Source organism: Thalassophryne amazonica, chromosome 1, assembly GCF_902500255.1.
Source record: "Thalassophryne amazonica chromosome 1, fThaAma1.1, whole genome shotgun sequence".
In the NCBI taxonomy this organism is placed as follows: Eukaryota; Metazoa; Chordata; class Actinopteri; order Batrachoidiformes; family Batrachoididae; genus Thalassophryne; species Thalassophryne amazonica.
This window is the reverse complement of record NC_047103.1, coordinates 8796236-8813555: the sequence shown is the minus strand read 5'-3', so window position 1 is coordinate 8813555 and position 17320 is coordinate 8796236. Positions and strand designations below refer to the sequence as shown.

The 17320-nt window shown below is 43.5% G+C and overlaps 1 protein-coding gene across 2 annotated transcripts in view; it reads right to left on the bottom strand.

The window, feature by feature from the left end:
• oplah (5-oxoprolinase, ATP-hydrolysing) overlaps window positions 1–17320 on the bottom strand; it is a 105789-nt gene that overhangs the window by 52119 nt on the left and 36350 nt on the right. The window contains exons 5-11 of one of the 2 annotated variants that reach the window (XM_034160364.1): window positions 13487–13610; window positions 13129–13324; window positions 11591–11756; window positions 11266–11404; window positions 10834–10901; window positions 8333–8529; window positions 8119–8259 (exon numbers count right to left, since the gene is read on the bottom strand). In XM_034160364.1, coding sequence (XP_034016255.1) covers window positions 8119–8259; window positions 8333–8529; window positions 10834–10901; window positions 11266–11404; window positions 11591–11756; window positions 13129–13324; window positions 13487–13610 — 1031 coding nt within the window. Of the gene's footprint in view, window positions 1–8118; window positions 8261–8332; window positions 8530–10833; window positions 10902–11265; window positions 11405–11590; window positions 11757–13128; window positions 13325–13486; window positions 13611–17320 lie in introns of both variants that reach the window. The other variant, XM_034160419.1, reaches the window with a different exon arrangement.

Below are 17320 nucleotides of genomic sequence, written 5' to 3'. Positions count from 1 at the left end.
TTGTTCGCGAGTCCAAATTATGAACAAACTAAAAGCTGTCTGGTGGTCACCATATATGGCAGCTACAGTGGACCGTTTGTTGAATGAGTGTGAGGTATGTGCACAGTACAATGTCCGGAAATCATTCACAGCCCCTTTAGCCCACATTCCGGTCCCTGATGGGCCATTCAGACATTTTATGATGGATTTCATAGACATGGGAGCAGAAAATCGAGTTAAACGAATGAGATATGTTTTGGTAGTGATATGCAGATTCAGCCGATGGATTGAGGCAGTAGCCTCTGCAAATCAAGACCATAAAACGGTAGCCAAATTCTTGTGCCGAGATGTCTTTCCAAGATTTGGCATTCCAGATACTATCTCATCTGACAACGGTAGGGCTTTTGTAGCCAAGGTTACACAAGAAACATTCAAACAATTGGGTATCAAACAGAAGTTTGGGTGTGTTTATCACCCTCAATCAAATGGGGCGGTGGAACGGGCTAATGGCATTTTAAAGAACAAACTAGCAAAAATCATAGCAGACAGCAATGGCAAACTAACCTGGCTGGATGCGTTGCCGCTTGCTTTATTGTCAATGCGCTCACAAACTAACCGACTAACCCATTTGACACCATTTGAAGCTCTTACAGGTCGGCCGATGCCTATTCCATACCTGAGAGGACCCTACGAAGGACCATCGCTGGAGCAGCTACAAGACGAATGGCATAATTATCTGAGACAGTTAACCCAAATACACAAAACTATCTTTTTGCAGGTCAAAGGTGCTACAGAAGACAGAGAAGCAGAGATTCCACTCGAAAATCAGAGCATCCAGCCTGGTGATCTGGTTTACGTCAAAGTGTTCAAAAAGAAGTGGGACAGGCCCCGCCGAGAAGGTCCTTTTAAAGTTATTCTTGCCTCACGTACAGCAGTCAAAGTAGACGGTAAGGACACTTGGTTTCATTTAAACCACTGCTGTAGGGTTGGTGGCCCAGCGCCCCTGCGGCCTCGGCAAGCTCGTCTTGGCAGAGCCGCCGGGCCAAGGGGGGAAGCAGGAGAAGCCAGAGACCCTACAGCAGCACCGAGGGACGGCCACGCCTCCCTGCAGCCAGAAGAAGCACCGAGGGAAGGCCACGCCTCCCTGCAGCCAGGCGAACACTGGCCAAGGCGCTCACAGAGACTGATTGAACAAAGACGACGCACAGCTTCAGAGAGTAGTGGATCCCTGCCAGATAGAGCAGCGACAGACTCAGATGCAGACTCAGAAACAACTGGAGACGCAGGCCAACAGACAGACAGAAATACAGACCGACAGATAGACAGGCCACAGGAGACATCAGACTCGGACAGCAACTCAGTAGATTTACCGACAGAAGAACCGCAGGAAGTACAACCCAGACAAAGCACAGATACACCACACATCCCTAGTGACAGCTCATCTAGTGACGGCTCACTTAGTAGCACATCTAGTAGCACATCTCAACAGTCATCAGAGCAATGATTAAGGAATTATTCAAGGGATTGACAATACTACTGGTGGTCAGTATGGGAGAAAATAGACATCCAAAACATACAACGGACTGTGCCGTGGCCATGGCCGCAATAGCAGCTAAACAAGGCATTCTAAACACAGGAAAAACATATAATTTGGTATACATTAAATCAAAAGCCTACAAGAACATAGGAATACAGGGAAAGCTGGGGGATTACATATTAGGCGAAGCCATTAGCATCAAATGTGAAGAGGAGGGAACACTCAACATAGAGGTAATTTGTGATAAAAGAGGATGCAGGGAAACCAAGCAAGACGTAACTGTTACAGTACATGAAGCCACAAAATGGGTAAAAATCAAACCAAGGAAAAAGAGGACAATTAGAAGCCTAGAAACAAGCAGTCACTTAGGGAGATGGGATCCCAGTACAGACCTAGCCCGCACACAAGGGTTGAAGACCAATTTATTTTACCAATGGTTGAAATTTTCGGCTAGGCAGATCAGTGAAAAGCCTTGCATAGCCTGTCACCGGAAAGGTGTGATACCTCAGGCTAAACCCCTACCTGATATCAACAACTGTTATAGGAGTCCCCAACATAACTCAGACCAAGCAGAACGCTATACACAATGTGTTATGAAAATGGCAGTAGGTGATGAAAAATATGCTGCCGACAGTAAACTTTGTCCAGTGCCCCTAAGTACAGAAGGAACCGTTCCACCTATGATTAAAATAGAGAAAGGGATGATACACCCATTCTGTATAGCTAAAGGCTTAGTAGCACAATACATAAGCGATTGGCAGGTAGGGACGACCCAGCCAAAACACCACATACAGTGTATGCAAAAGCAGCAAGAATACAAACCGGCCAAAACAGCATGGAACATTACCGTCTGTCACACCCTGCCAGCAGCAGGCATACAGTGTGAACAAATAGTACCGGCCACAGGGGGGTCTGTAATTGGACTGAATCTCACCCATGCTTCATGGGTATCTACTCCAAATTTAGCTAAGGGAACGGTACCCTTAGCTGACATCTTTTGGATATGCGGACAAAAAAGGAAACTCCTGTCATCGCTGTCCCCGAATTGGAAAGGCCTTTGTGCTCCTGTGATGCTCACAGGAGCAATAACAGTAATTGAAATGCCAAATTCAATACAACCCATGCCACAGAAACTTCGTAAGAAAAGAGGAATAATGACGTTTAAAACAGACTACAACATCACAGTAAGAAACGGGATACCAGAAGGGATACCCAGACAGTTAGAAGCCATAGACAGTAGCAGAGTTAAAGCAGATGAAGATGCGGATAAATGGGGATGGGCATTGGCTCTGTTCGGGGTTACTCCAAAAATCCGTTCTAGGTTCCAGGAGGTGCAGTGGATTAATTACTTGTGGTATAATCAGCAAAGATACCTGAACTGGACATTGGCAGCAGTAGGAGCCTTAACCGAACAACTGCACGCCACCTCGCTAATGACAATGCAAAATAGATAAGCTATCGAGATGATGATGGCTGATGAACAAGGAGTTTGTATTATGATCAAAGCCACCGAATGTTGCACAGCTATTCCCATGCGTACAGGGGAAGACGGAAATTTGACAGAGCTCTTAATCACACTTGAGGAGATGCAACAGGAACTGTTAAGTAACTCCATAGGAGGGAGAAATGAAACTGACGATTCTGGATACATTGTAGGGAATGGAATGAATATTGGCCCACTATTTTCACTGTTTGGGACTCTAAGGAGAGGGTGGATATCATGGAAAGACTGGTTATACCAGATAGGTGTAATCTTGGCACTAACAGGGGTGGCGGTCTTGCTGGTAATATGTTGTGGTATTCCCTTGATAAAATTTCTGGTCAATAAATTGATTTCATCCACAGTAGGACAGCTCCCACTGTTAGCCATCCGAGCCCTAGAAGAAAGCACAAACGAAACAGACAGAGAACCAGAATATATGGAAATGGATGAAATACCAATTATCCTCCCCGACAGCCCCCAGCTCCCTAATATCGTGGCGTACACCCCAGATAGGGAGGACTGGGATGGACCGTGCTTGGTGATATTGTAGACGAGGAAGAAGACATGCACGCACATTTACATTCACACACATGCACCCACAAAAATGAGGGATAGGATAGACAATATCTGAAAGAATGACATGGAGCTGTAATAATGAACGTATATGTATATTACTAGGACACAGGAGTATGGCTGAGAGACCAGACTCCCCTGATCAGGGACCTATGCCTGATCTGCCTCTATCAAGTCTGACTGGACTCTCAGAACTGTTTGGAGGAGAGGATATACAGGAGGGATGGTCGAGACATGATTGGTCGCCACAGCCGCCTTCCATCCAGCAGCTAAACCAGTTGGCAACAGAAGGATCTTCATCGTTCCAGCACCTGGCGATGACGGCTTCACAGAATCTGCCTGCAGCAAGAGTCGGCCCGAGGACTCCACCATCACCTGAAGGACCCTTTGGACTCAGGAACACACCCCTTCCGCAGATGCCATGGAGACAGTCACATGTGCCAGTGGCAACGATACCCTCCAGGGGAGGCAGCCAAGGTCGGCCATATGCAGCAACTGCCCGAGTGCATCCTAGACCCAATTCACTGCTAGGACCTGTCCCCAGCTTTCCACCCCCAAGGCAGGAGAGATATTCTGATCAGCCCAGTACCTCTGGAGGAGGATCAGCAGGGGTGGACCTTAGTCGAACTCACCCACCAGGACAGAGGGGAGCTTTGTACAGGCTACTAAATGCCCAGAGTGTCCCAACCACTTGCCTGTGCGACATCAACAATACTCCCCCCACACACGAAATGCCTTCCCCCTTGTACTTCCTGTCCCCTGGACTGCACAACCTTAATCTGGTCATGGTCACCCCACTGGACGTGGCAATCTTGGTTCGAGAGCTTCGTCTTCCACAAGAGTCTGTTCCAAAAACCTTGGAGCAGCTCCTGCCCCTCACAAATCACATTCCCCATGAGCTATTTGAGGAAATCATGCCACAACTAAGTCAGACAGCTGCATACCTGTTCAGGATACACCGTGACAATGCCAACATCTCTTGTGCTCAGGAGGGCCTCCATACTCAACTGTGTGGTCTTCAGTCTAGTATGGACATGCTAGCCAGCATGATGGAGCATATGGAAAGGGAGCAGCTAGGACTGGCCACCACCACCCTGAATGTGGGCAAGAATTCTCTGGGGGCCCTGTACAACCTGGCCAAGCAGCACAAGGAGCTGGAAAGATCCATCAGAGAACTGCACGACTGTCTGAAAGCCAGAATTCCTGATCCTTCCCCCACTACCCCTGAAAGGCCAACCTCCCCATGTTCCCCAACTTCTCCCAAAACTTCAGATGCTGAGTAAATGCTGAGGAGCGCGGACTGACGTAATGGCACTGAACACGGACTATGATCTTGGTTCTTGAGTTTGAATTGCGGACTGGTTTCAGAAATCTGAGTGTAAATAAAAACAAAGAAGGATATATGTTAGTAACGAAGGTTGGGTAAATGTCTGTCCTTACCATCATCTGCGTAACACAGATAAAGCTAAATGCATACACATAGATATCACATTGCAAAGTTATAAAAAGGGGACCCTTACACGGCGTGTTTGTAGATTTAGTAGTAAAGATGCACCATAGGGACCCCTTTTTCTTAAATTATAGCATGCCTCAAGAGACATGCATCGCCTAAATTTGGCGTCTGGCCAAAAAGGGCATTAGAAAACAAGCTGAAAAAGAAGAAAAACAAAGTGGAGAATGTTGAGAAATGGCCTATAATAAAAACCATTATATGATTGACTAAGGCAAATGACTTAAGGACGGACATGAAGGGAAACCATTTATTGTGTTTATCATTTAACTAGACATAGCTGCGCTAACCTTAGAATAGTTTCTTGATTGGTTGACTAAATAGTGGTAACGTAGGGGTTATTTGATGCATTTAAGTAATAAAGGTGTGACGCTTTAACAAAATAATATGTAGAACCAAGTATAATGGGTTGGAGCCTCTGGTTGAGTGAGTCAATAGATGCCAGAAGATGATTGGTTGCACTGATGTCAATGTAAAGCCTTTACTTTGCCATGATTAAGAAGTTGCTGTAACTTGTTTTATGTGGCCATTTTAAGTGCCTTGAATTACACCAAAACTCAATGTTTGAATGTCACCTTGCGTTGATATAATCCAGCTAATTGCTCACCTTGTGCCTTAGTATGTAGGTTCACCTGCACTGCAATATATTTACCGTGTGAAGTATCACTGATATTCATATCCGCACCAGAGTTATCAGTAAGTCGAGTGATGTGTTTTTCTTTTTTATTACTGCAATGCACAAATGAAGATGTCTTGTCAGTAAACAACCCAAGAGTATAGTTGAAGTAATGGGACTCTTTCGAGTCCCAGAGGAGGGACTGTAGAAGAATTTTTAGGTCCATATTTGAACTGTGATGAACTATCAAGTGTCCTGATCTGAACTGTATGTCCTCTGGTTGAACTAGCAGGTGTTCAACCCAAAAAAAGGGCTCTATTAGTCATTCAGTCTGTCAGGGGCTTTCCAAGGCCTCTTAGGTGCTTTCCCGCAGGCCACGTGCACGTGTGACTGAGGCCACGTGCGGGGGGGGCCTCAGGCCAGCTGCACCTGTGGCTGAAGGTCTTTTAAAAAAAATCAGTTGTAAATCCTTCATGTTTTAATGGGAGCGTTTGTCACATTGATATAATGGCCTAACACCTGCTTAGGGTTCACTAGAGGACGCTTCCAATAGAAAACCATGTCTTAGGAATGAAATAAATAAAAAAGTTGAAGGAGGAGCGATGCCCGCGGGTCTCCAATAAATAGACGAGCGCGGTTGTCATATTCAGTCTCTCTAGAGGACTCAGTTTGTCTAAGCTCTGTGTCAAAGGCTTAAATAAACTTAAAAACTCTGTGCATTTTATCTTGCTTAAGGCTGAATTATTCTAAAGTGTTGTGTCCTTTTCTAGCATATCACTTGCAATTAGTTTGTGTTATCTAAAAGACGACATCCTGAGAAGACTAAAGACGAGCCGCGACAAGGTACAACATCTGTCTCAGTGGTGTTCAGAGAATAATCTGCTTCTGAACACCTCAAAAACCAAGCAGGTCATTGTGGATTTCAGGAGGACCAGGAAGACCACCCCCGACCACTTCACATAAACGGTGAGATGGTGGAGGTGGTGGACACCATCAAATTCCTGGGACTCCACATCACCAAGGACCTCTCTTGGTCATTCAACACCTCCAACCTGATGAAGAAGGCACAGCAAAGGCTCTTCTTCCTCAGGAAGCTGAAGCAGGCTGGTCTCTCCCCTCAGCTCCTGGTGAACTTCTACAGGAGCACTGTGGAGAGTATGTGCTGAGGCTCCTGTCCTGGAGCTGTGTATGCTAGATGTCTGCGGAGGAGAGCCACCAGGATCTCCACTGACCAAACTCACCAGGATGTCATCTGTTTGTCTCGCTCCCATCAGGGAAGTGATTCCGCAGTATAAAAACCCGGATTAGTAGAATGAGGACCATCTTTTTTTCCCAGAGCTCCCCCCCCACTCTCATACTCACCAGCTTCAGCTACAGACTGAACCACAGACCAACTGTATACCAACTGTATTTTAAAGTTATGGGCAGTGCAATTTTTGCATCTCACTTTACATTCTAAATAAAATAAGCTGTCTATTGTTGTCTTATGCACCTTACTGCTCTTATATTTTTATTTATGTTATTTTATTTTTTATATCTAAGCATTGCTGCTACTGACTGCTTGTCACCAACAAATTTTTGGTGTTTATTACAATGACAAAGTCTCTCTTATCTCTCCTACACAGAATTTAGTGCACCTGTGTGGATCTTCCTCCACTCTTATGTCACCCTGTGCTCCACCCTTTTCTTAAAGTAGGTGTTCATTACAGCCATTTCCATCCTTTCTGCAAACTACCACCTGTCCTTCCACATTCCTGTCCTCGATAAAATATCTACCCATTACTTCTTCATCACCTCTGTCACCAACATGTCTATTGAAGAGTCTGCTTCCACAGTGTGTGTGAAAAGTATTCACAGCTCACTTTTCCCACATTTTATTATGTTACAGCCTCATAGCTAAATGGGATAAATTCACCCCCCCCTCCCCCCCAAATTTCTCCTCACAGAACCCCATAATGACAACATAAAAAATAATGATAATGGGGTTGTTTCCGGAAGTACAATTTTTGCATCATATGCTCTTTCATTTAACACCTTTATCACCCACCTTCACACGAGACCAATTAGAACAGAATATAAACATACATATATAAACCCTACACCACAACTTTTAAAGGACTCCATTCATAAATGTGATTCAGCTTAAAGTAAAGGTCTTTATTTTCACATGAATAGCCAACGAAAGCCCCCACATGTTTTTTTTTGGGAAGCTTATTTCCAGGATTCCAGGACAGCACGTGTCTCTCCACCTTCCCAGCACCCCGGCTCAAAGTTCACACTGCCTCCAGCAGTGTAACACTCTGATCGCAAAGTGAAAGCTGGGAACTGGGCTGCGAATGGGAAACAAAGCCGGATCACCGGCACCACAGTTCAACGTGCAAACCATTACGCCACCACCTCCCCTTCACCAACTAAACTACCTGAGTCAGAGCTCTGATTGGACGACACATGGCCTCGTTAGCGACACGAATGAAACCCATGGCAACCTCTTCCATACTCATCGCAGATTGGCTGTTTGGCACTGCGCTGCTGTGGGAGTCACTGGTGCCATCAGCACCAACCTGAAAACACATTAAAAGAATTATTATTATTATTAATTCCCTGACGGAATATCTGATAAAAGCAACATTCTACCTCTGTTTTTGATGCTGGTGCCTGTGACTGGTTAGAAGACAGGAAGAGGTTGATCTCTTGAGTGAGATGGTGGAAATGTTTTGTGGTCTCTTCTAAGGACAGCAGTTCATTCTCCTCAGGACCAAAGATCTTTGGGAAAAATGACGGGAGGAGTCGACCCAGGATCAGGTTAGCATCCGTCACAGTCAGAGGGCCACCTGAGGAAAAAATGATTATTTATTTAGTCATAGATGATTTTATATTGTAAGTGTACACATGAAACATCACTTTACAGCCGTGTATTTGAGGTTTGTTTTTTTATTTACAGTTGAGTCATTATTTTTAGAACCAGATCCATTAATTACTACAAAATCAATGACTGTCAGCTTTAATCTCACTCTAAATGTAAGAATTACAACACTATTCTGTGTGTGCTTTATTTTGAAAAGACCAAGATTGCTCAGCTGCACAATCAAAAAGCCTCAATGTCCACAATGTCAACTTCAGAGTTCCAGCTCTCGAACAACCTCCTAAAGACAGAAGAGAGATGAACTATAACTGAATGATGACAAGAGAACAAATTCTAAATAGGTAAAAAATGCACACCAAGATCCTCTGCTGAGGTGCATATGCAGAAATAGTAACTCAAATATAAAGAAAAAGCATAGCACACTCAAAATATTGATGTCCAAAATATTGATGTCCTGTTGCTGTTTTATTTCATAATAACGTTTTGGCCAAAGGCCTTTGTCAGATTGCAGCTTCAGTTGGACCAAGTGTTCAAAATTGTTTGTCAACCCAGGTGCTCAAAACCCCTCCAACGAGTGGGAGGTCCCAAGAGTGATGACACCAAGTGATTTCAGCCCATTCTAAAAATCAGAAGACAAAATTATTAAATGTTCATAGGAAAAACATCAGCATAAACAATACATGATTACAAAAACATAATCACAAAAAAACATCTTAAATCGAAGTCAATGTTGAGTCCATGAGGAGTGAGAGTCTTCAAATGGTGGATCCAGAATTGCTCTTTTTGACGGTAGCACTTCCAGGTTCCCACCTCTTGGTGGCAGAGTTACATGTTCAATACCAATATATCTTAAAGAAGAGATCGGATGATTGAACTCCACAAAATGAGCTGCCACAGGATAATTTAAGTTTTTACAACTTATTGTGCTCCTATGTTCAGCCCTGCTTGTTTTTCCCACGTAGGCTTTTCCACATGAACAGGTAATCATGTAGATAACAGATTTTGTGTTGCAGGATATGATGCCTCTGATGGGTATGACTTTACCAGTGTGAGGATGTTTAAAAACAAACAATTTTGAACACTTGGTCCAACTGAACCTGCAATCTGACGAAGGCCTTTGGCCAAAACGTTATTATGAAATAAAACAGCAACAGGACATCAATATTTTGAGTGTGCTATGCTTTTTCTTTATATAAGAGAACAAATTCTCCCACAGAGTCTTGTTTGTTTTCTGCAAGATCAGATTTTAGCTCCAACCCAGAACCGTGAACCACACAAGAGTTCCATCACTTTAAACTTGAAGTTTTCAGTCTTCATGCACCAAAAACTATCAGGCCAGAGAAGAGGAAACCAAAAAGTAGAGAAAGCAACAAATACAAAATGTGCTGCTTCTTTCAGAGCAGAGGGTAGATTAGACAAAGCTATGATGATAATTTAAACGAGTTGGAGTAAGTGAAAGCAAACCACCCTGGATGTGACCCAAAACCAGCTGTAAATCACTGTGACCAGGGCAGCGCAGTTTCGTTTGAACCCTGCGTGATATTGCGGGATTTGACCACTTTTGGGGACCTCTGCTCCCGTTGTGCAACATAAACACAGCAGAACTTCACACATGGTGTACTGTTTTGTTTTCGGCTGCAATCACTGAAGCAGTTGTGAAATCCCAGTGGAGAAGGGAAGATGAGGCAAATGGGAGACGTGGTGTCAGTAAGTGTTAGCCTACACAGCCAAGCTGAGTAGCTCCGTTCTCTCGCCAGCAAAACTGCCTCGACATGTTTGAGTTCCATGTCATAAACAAACTGCGACACATGTCCACTTTCCCACGCATCATCACTTTTTCTTTGCATTTTCACTTTGTTTGCATGTAATTTGCCCCAAAACAGAGAAAATGCTTTGTTTTTGTCCCCGGAAGTAGAGAAATTACGTCATATGCATCGTATTTTACCCCTTTAGTGCCCGCCCTCAAACGAGACTGCGCTGCCCTATTACAGGCTGTAGATCAGCTAAGATTCAACAAACAGTTGTTACTGCATGTTTTTATTTGGTGCTGTGGATTAATTACTGGATGATGTATGATCCAAAATGATTTTATTACAATACCCCCATTTATGGAGTTGTTTTTATTATTATTATTGTTATTATTTGGCTGGCAGCTGAAAATGTAGAATGTACTAACTTACAGTGTGACAGAACCAAAATAAACACATCAAATTATTAAAAAGTAAAGTAAATCTCAAAGTGAGCAGAGGATTAAAGGTGAAGGAGGCGGAACCTTTTCTGTAGCAGGCTGGTCCTGGATGAGCACCTGCAGATTCCGGTCCAACCACAAACATCCCTGATCTGAAAGGAAAGAGAACAATAAAGTCTTTTTGTGGTCAATGGATTATTTTTGTGCTGTTTTCTAATATGAATGAACAGTTGAAAATATTTTGTGTCTGGTGTGCAGCGACATGGAGTCACTGTGCACCTAACTAGGAAAATAAACAAACAAGCAAGCAAGCTTATTAAAGAAACGGCATGCTTTTATTTTGAAATCAAACTGTGTATTTCCTTTTCCTGCACTCAGGTTCACTGTGAACACTCTGCATTTACTAATGTGAGCTGATATATTCTTCTGATCTATATTCTGTCTATTAATGTGCTTGTGGGAGAGTCGGGGTCAAACGTTGACCGACAGCACAGTCACGACTCTCGACTGGCTAACCTGAAGAAGAGTCGCGATCCTCCGCCTGCAGCCACAGTGTTGATGTCCAGCTGTGGCGCCTGCAGGGTGATGCCGGCGGTGGTTGCCTCGAACACGTGCTCGTACTGGCCTGCATAACGGCTCACGTCGGTGGACGTTCCTGAAAAAAAGAAGAGGAGACCAGGAACTTTACAACCTAAAGTCTGGAACAGTCAGAAAAGAAAAAAAAATGGGAACTTTGTTGTTTTGTGTTTACGCTTAGGTTTGAGGTTTTTTTTTGTTACTTTATTTTAGGTATTAAGTGGACTTTTTTTTCTTTTTTCTTTTTTTTTATTCTTTCCCTCACCGCCCATGTCAAAACCAATGACGGGTTTCCTCTCCATCTGGCTGTATGAAGTGACAGCGTATCCCACCACGCCCCCTGCTGGGCCGGAAAGAATGGCCCGTGAACCGCAGAACTGCGCCATGGGAGTCAGACCACCATCTGACTGCATGAACAATACGTCCACATCCTGAGAAGGAAACAGAACAAAGAGCTCCTTTCAGGATTCAGATGACTACTATCGAGACAACTATCACAGAAGTAAGGATTTAAAACATCTGTAATCTGTTGATTTATCTGTTAATAATTATAAAGTTCTACTTTTATTATAGTTATCACGGGTGCCTTGGTAGCTTCCTTCACTCGCCTCCTTCCTGCACACTCACTCAGTTTATGAGGACAGCCTACTCTAGGCAGACTGACCCTATTGTTCCATCCTCTCTCCATTTTATAAAGGTGCCCTAATTGATTGTTTTTCTGTCACTAGATGTCACTCTACCTCAATTTTCAGAAGCAAAACAAAGTTCACCTTCTCAGCCACTCCTCCCCAACCCTCCCTCACAGCATTGTGCAGAACAATTACAATTTGAAGGCGTTTAACAGCTCTAAGAGTTTTCTGTGCAGAAAATAAACAGATGTACGTGCAACATCAATCATGTTCATAGTCAGAGGCACGTTTAGGATCTAAAGGTGATTTTTGAGCATATTTGTGGAAAATCGCTGTGGTTCACTAGCTTAAAAAAAATCAGCAGCTACGAAGTGAGTGCTGCTGTCTCTTTATGCATGGAGCAATGGTTGCACAGGGCAGCACAGAGGGAATGTTGGTTCATACTCTGCACAAGATGCCATTAACAAATTAAATCTTTACATTGAATAAAGTTTTTGGTTGCTACAGTTGTTTTGTCATTCGGCCACTCCCGGTTTTGTTTGGGGTCGCCGCAGCAGATACAGCCAGATCCACATTGGTAGGTGGCACATGTTTTATGCCTGATGCCCTTCCTGACGCAACTCCAGTTTTACCTGGAGAAACACACACAGCCGCTGGTGTTCCAAAGAGGTCTCCCATCCAAGTACTAACCAGATCCGGCTCTGCTTAGCTTCTGAGATCTGTTGGGATCAGGCTGACACAGAGCAGACCGGCTGCTGTTGGTTGCTACAGTAATGTTTAAATTCCATTTATGACACCTGTAACAACTAAGTTGACTGAACTTGGAAGTGTCTGTGCATCCATCCCCCGATTTTCCTAAAAACACCTGGTTGTAAAAGTGATGATTTATTTGTGCTATATTAACTGGGATAAGCACTCATGCAGTCAGTTATTTTGTGTTTTATATTTTTAGATCAAGCTGTACTAAATCACTTCAGAAAAAAAGGACTTTATGAAGAAGTCATGCTTTTTAAAATCATGTGAAAACCCAACGAGATGAATCCTTTTAAGCTGCACTGTTCTGGTAAAAAGCTGATCCACGGTTCCACTGGACAGGATCCACTGTGGTCTTACAGAACCTGACGTCTGATCCAAAAACAGCCTCCTTTCTAAAATCAACAAAAAGTGAACACACCTTCAGACCATCCTTAAAGCCAGAGGTGAAACCTTCCAAATACTGATAAATTTTTGGGGTCAGGTAGGCGTCGGCACAGACGGTGTAGCCCCGAGGCACCGCCCGCACCATCGGCATCACCTCACTGGACAGAGACACGTGCGTGAAACCCAGACGACGTGCAAGGCAGCCCACTGCCTTTTCATGGTCCGGCCATCTGAGAGGAGAAACAGAGAGAGAGAGAGAGAGAGAAAGAAGAGCTAAAAAGCACCATAGGTAAAGTCCTGAACTTTGACCCAGTAAACCACCAGGGTTTTATATGTATACAGAACTAACAGCAGGCGTACACAATTGGGGAACAAGAAAAAATGTAACTGACGTGTAGGAGTGAAGCAGAAGAACGGCCAGATTGGTGATGCCGCGGGACAGAACTCCTCTTAGGTCTTCCTCCACACGATCCAGATTCAGCTCCTTCCACACCTCCAGAGAATCCCCTGAACTGCCTTAAAAAAAAACAAAAAAAAAAACAGACTGTCTCATTATTTCAACTCGCTGTCATCAGGTCTTTATTCTGTTATGACATTCTGACACTGATAAAGAGTTTAACTCACGCTGTACTTTTACTGTGTCCCTGTAAATAAACAGAAATACTAACTCATTTCTTTTGGTGTCTCACATTTGCACCACATGCTGAATTGGCAGAAGATTTACGCCGGACATCTTTCCTGAAGCAGCGCCACATGTACCAGGAGAATGGAGCACGTTAGGGATTTGAACCCTAGCTGAACAAACACTAACTGTTGCTCCACTGTGGTCATCATGAGGAATGTTTATCAGTTTTTACTTTTATCTAAAAAATGTTTTAAAGTTCTTTTCTTGCATACATTAAATAACTGCATACATTTTTCTTAAGATGATTTTTGTCAACACATGAAATATCAAAACCAGTATAAACAACCGGGTCACAGTGTTTTAGTACAGGGTCGTTATCTGAATACTTATTTTCTCTCTACAAGTGAAAAATACTGGCGGCTGTCAGTGATACTCCTCAGCCTCCGAGGCAATGAAATCCCTGGGTGGCAGAATTCCTGTGATGTTAGGAAGTCCTGTTGGCCTATGGCCTTGACCTCAGGGCCAAGGACACCAATTTTTAAACTTGACTGAGGTCTTGACCTGGTACTCCTCTCCTGTAAGTTTGGTGACCCTAGGCCTCACCATTCCAGAGCAAACGCTAACAAACCAATTGTTGATGTCGGTCAATACCCACCCGCTGGGTTGATGACAGTAACCAGCCAACCTATAACAGGCTGGAGGGGTAAAAAAAGTTCTCCAACACTCAAATTTTTAAGAAATCTTGAGCTGCATGCCTGTTAGGCAAGTCTTTGCGTGAGTTACAGATTTACTGACTTTAACAACAAGTGAAACTCAGTTTCAAATTGATTGACCAAGTGGACATTTTTTTTTTAAATAATGAACTGTTGGATTGTTGATTTCAAGTTAACCATTAAAGCTGACCTTTTTGTTAGCCACCTGCCTGTTAGCTTTCACTGTATCAACCACACATTGTGTTTGACTTTACTTAGCTTATAAACTGCTTGTTTAATTTAGCAACCACAAAAGCGTTACTTTAATTCTGTTTACTTAGCTGATTATTAAACTTAACTTCAGTTAACATGTAGATTACAGCTTTTACTTTCATGAGCTACACAATTCAGTACAGTCACTTGCCCAGTTCTGGATCATTGCCGGTTCCGGATCACTGCTGTAGTATTTGCGCCACCGTTTCTTGTAATCAGTGAGAATAAGCTAATACTTGGTACCAATGGAAAGACTGATGTTTTGTCTATAAACGACCACAAGCTCGACCGGATCCAGCCATCTTTGTGATCAGCAGAGGAATCAAATCATCCCGGTCTCAGTGGTGTGCACGCGTTTTCTGACTCACTCATTCGTGCAAGTTTGAAAGTAATGATCTCTAAGAAGTAGCAAAGGTGAGTTAGCCATTCAGTGTCATTGGTTCTAGAGTGGGAAAATACTTACTTGGGTAGAAAATGTCAGTGTGTTATGTCTTGCTGTTTAATTGCTGCACACATTTATCTCTGACGAGAAAATCTGCCGGTTGTGGATCACTGAAGCAGCAGCCTCGTGTCAGTACATGCGAGTCATGTGGACTTTGGGGGTCATCTCAACATCACGAATGGACATGAATGTGGGGGCTTTTACTTTTTAATTCGGGAGAAATCTCACCTCCACGCATTTAAAGGTGCGTTTACACATAACCAAGACGCGTTACAAATGTCATTTTTCTGTCATTCGTGACACATTCCTGACATTCTTAAAGTGACATAACGCATCTGAATAGGTTTCTTAATAGTGCGTGTTGGTGTGTGATATCCTTGATAGTCATGGAGCATGTTTTTGCCTGTCAAAAAATCTTCCATGAATGTCACACACCACCCTCGTTTCGTCTCACGTCGTGGAGGTCGCAACTGAGCGTATTGATCCGTCTTGATGAGTAGTGATCCTTAATAGAACGTGACAACGTTCGTAGTGGTTCCTGTGATGGTTCTTGGAGCCCAAACTGTCACACGTTATTACGAAGTGACACAGAAACTGTCAAGTTTTGACACGACTTGTAACGCGGCGTCACATTTCACTGCGCGCCACGACGAATCAGTTTTCTGTCACATGCGCACAATTAAACTCGGCTCCAAGTGTCGTTCCACAGTTCCTGCTGAAGCTCCCCAAGACGCTCCTGCAGGTTTTCCACCTGCTGTTGTAACCGATGAACGGGAGAAACGAGTCTGAGCAACCAGAGGAGCGAGAGGAGACTCGCGTGCAGCCAGACATCTCTGCACCTCCTCCAGTCCGGCGGAGGAAGAAGCGTGCGCACAATTAAACCCTGCTGCACCGCATTCAGTTTGATTGCTGACACCAAGTCGGCTAAAAGTCTCATTTCAGTGCTCTTCAGTGCGCTCCTGCAGGTGTTCCACCTGCTGCATGTGCCTGATGTTTGGGAAAACGCGCGAGACAAGAGCCGCATGAAGCCACACATCTGGCTCTGTCCTCCTCCTCCTCCTCCTCTCTGAGCCACTTCATGGCACAGAGCCCAACTACAACCCCTGGCAAAAATTATGGAATCACCGGCCTCGGAGGATGTTCATTCAGTTGTTTAATTTTGTAGGAAAAAAAAAGCAGATCACAGACATGACACAAAACTAAAGTCATTTCAAATGGCAATTTTCTGGCCTTAAGAAACACTATAAGAAATCAGGAAAAGAAATTGTGACAGTCAGTAATGGTTACTTTTTTTAGACCAAGCAGTGGGAAAAAAAAATATGGAATCACTCAATTCTGAGGAAAAAATTATGGAATCATGAAAAACAAAAGAACGCTCCAACACATCACTAGTATTTTGTTGCACCACCTCTGGCTTTTATAACAGCATGCAGTCTCTGAGGCATGGCCTTAATGAGTGACAAACAGTACTCTTCATCAATCTGGCTCCAACTTTCTCTGATTGCTGTTGCCAGATCAGCTTTGCAGGTTGGAGCCTTGTCATGGACCATTTTCTTCAACTTCCACCAAAGATTTTCAATTGGATTAAGATCCGGACTATTTGCAGGCCATGACATTGACCCTATGTGTCTTTTTGCAAGGAACGTTTTCACAGTTTTTGCTCTATGGCAAGATGCATTATCATCTTGAAAAATGATTTCATTATCTCCAAACATCCTTTCAATTGATGGGATAAGAAAAGTGTCCAAAATATCAACGTAAACTTGTGCATTTATTGATGATGTAATGACAGCCATCTCCCCAGTGCCTTTACCTGACATGCAGCCCCATATCATCAATGACTGTGGAAATTTACATGTTCTCTTCAGGCAGTCAACAAAGGTTCCAGCATCATCACCTTGCCCAATGCAGATTCGAGATTCATCACTGAATATGACTTTCATCCAGTCATCCACAGTCCATGATTGCTTTTCCTTAACCCATTGTAACCTTGTTTTTTTCTGTTTAGGTGTTAATGATGGCTTTCGTTTAGCTTTTCTGTATGTAAATCCCATTTCCTTTAGGCGGTTTCTTACAGTTCAGTCACAGCCGTTGACTCCAGTTTCCTCCTATTCGTTCCTCATTTGTTTTGTTGTGCATTTTCGACTTTTGAGACATATTGCTTTAAGTTTTCTGTCTTGACGCTTTGATGTCT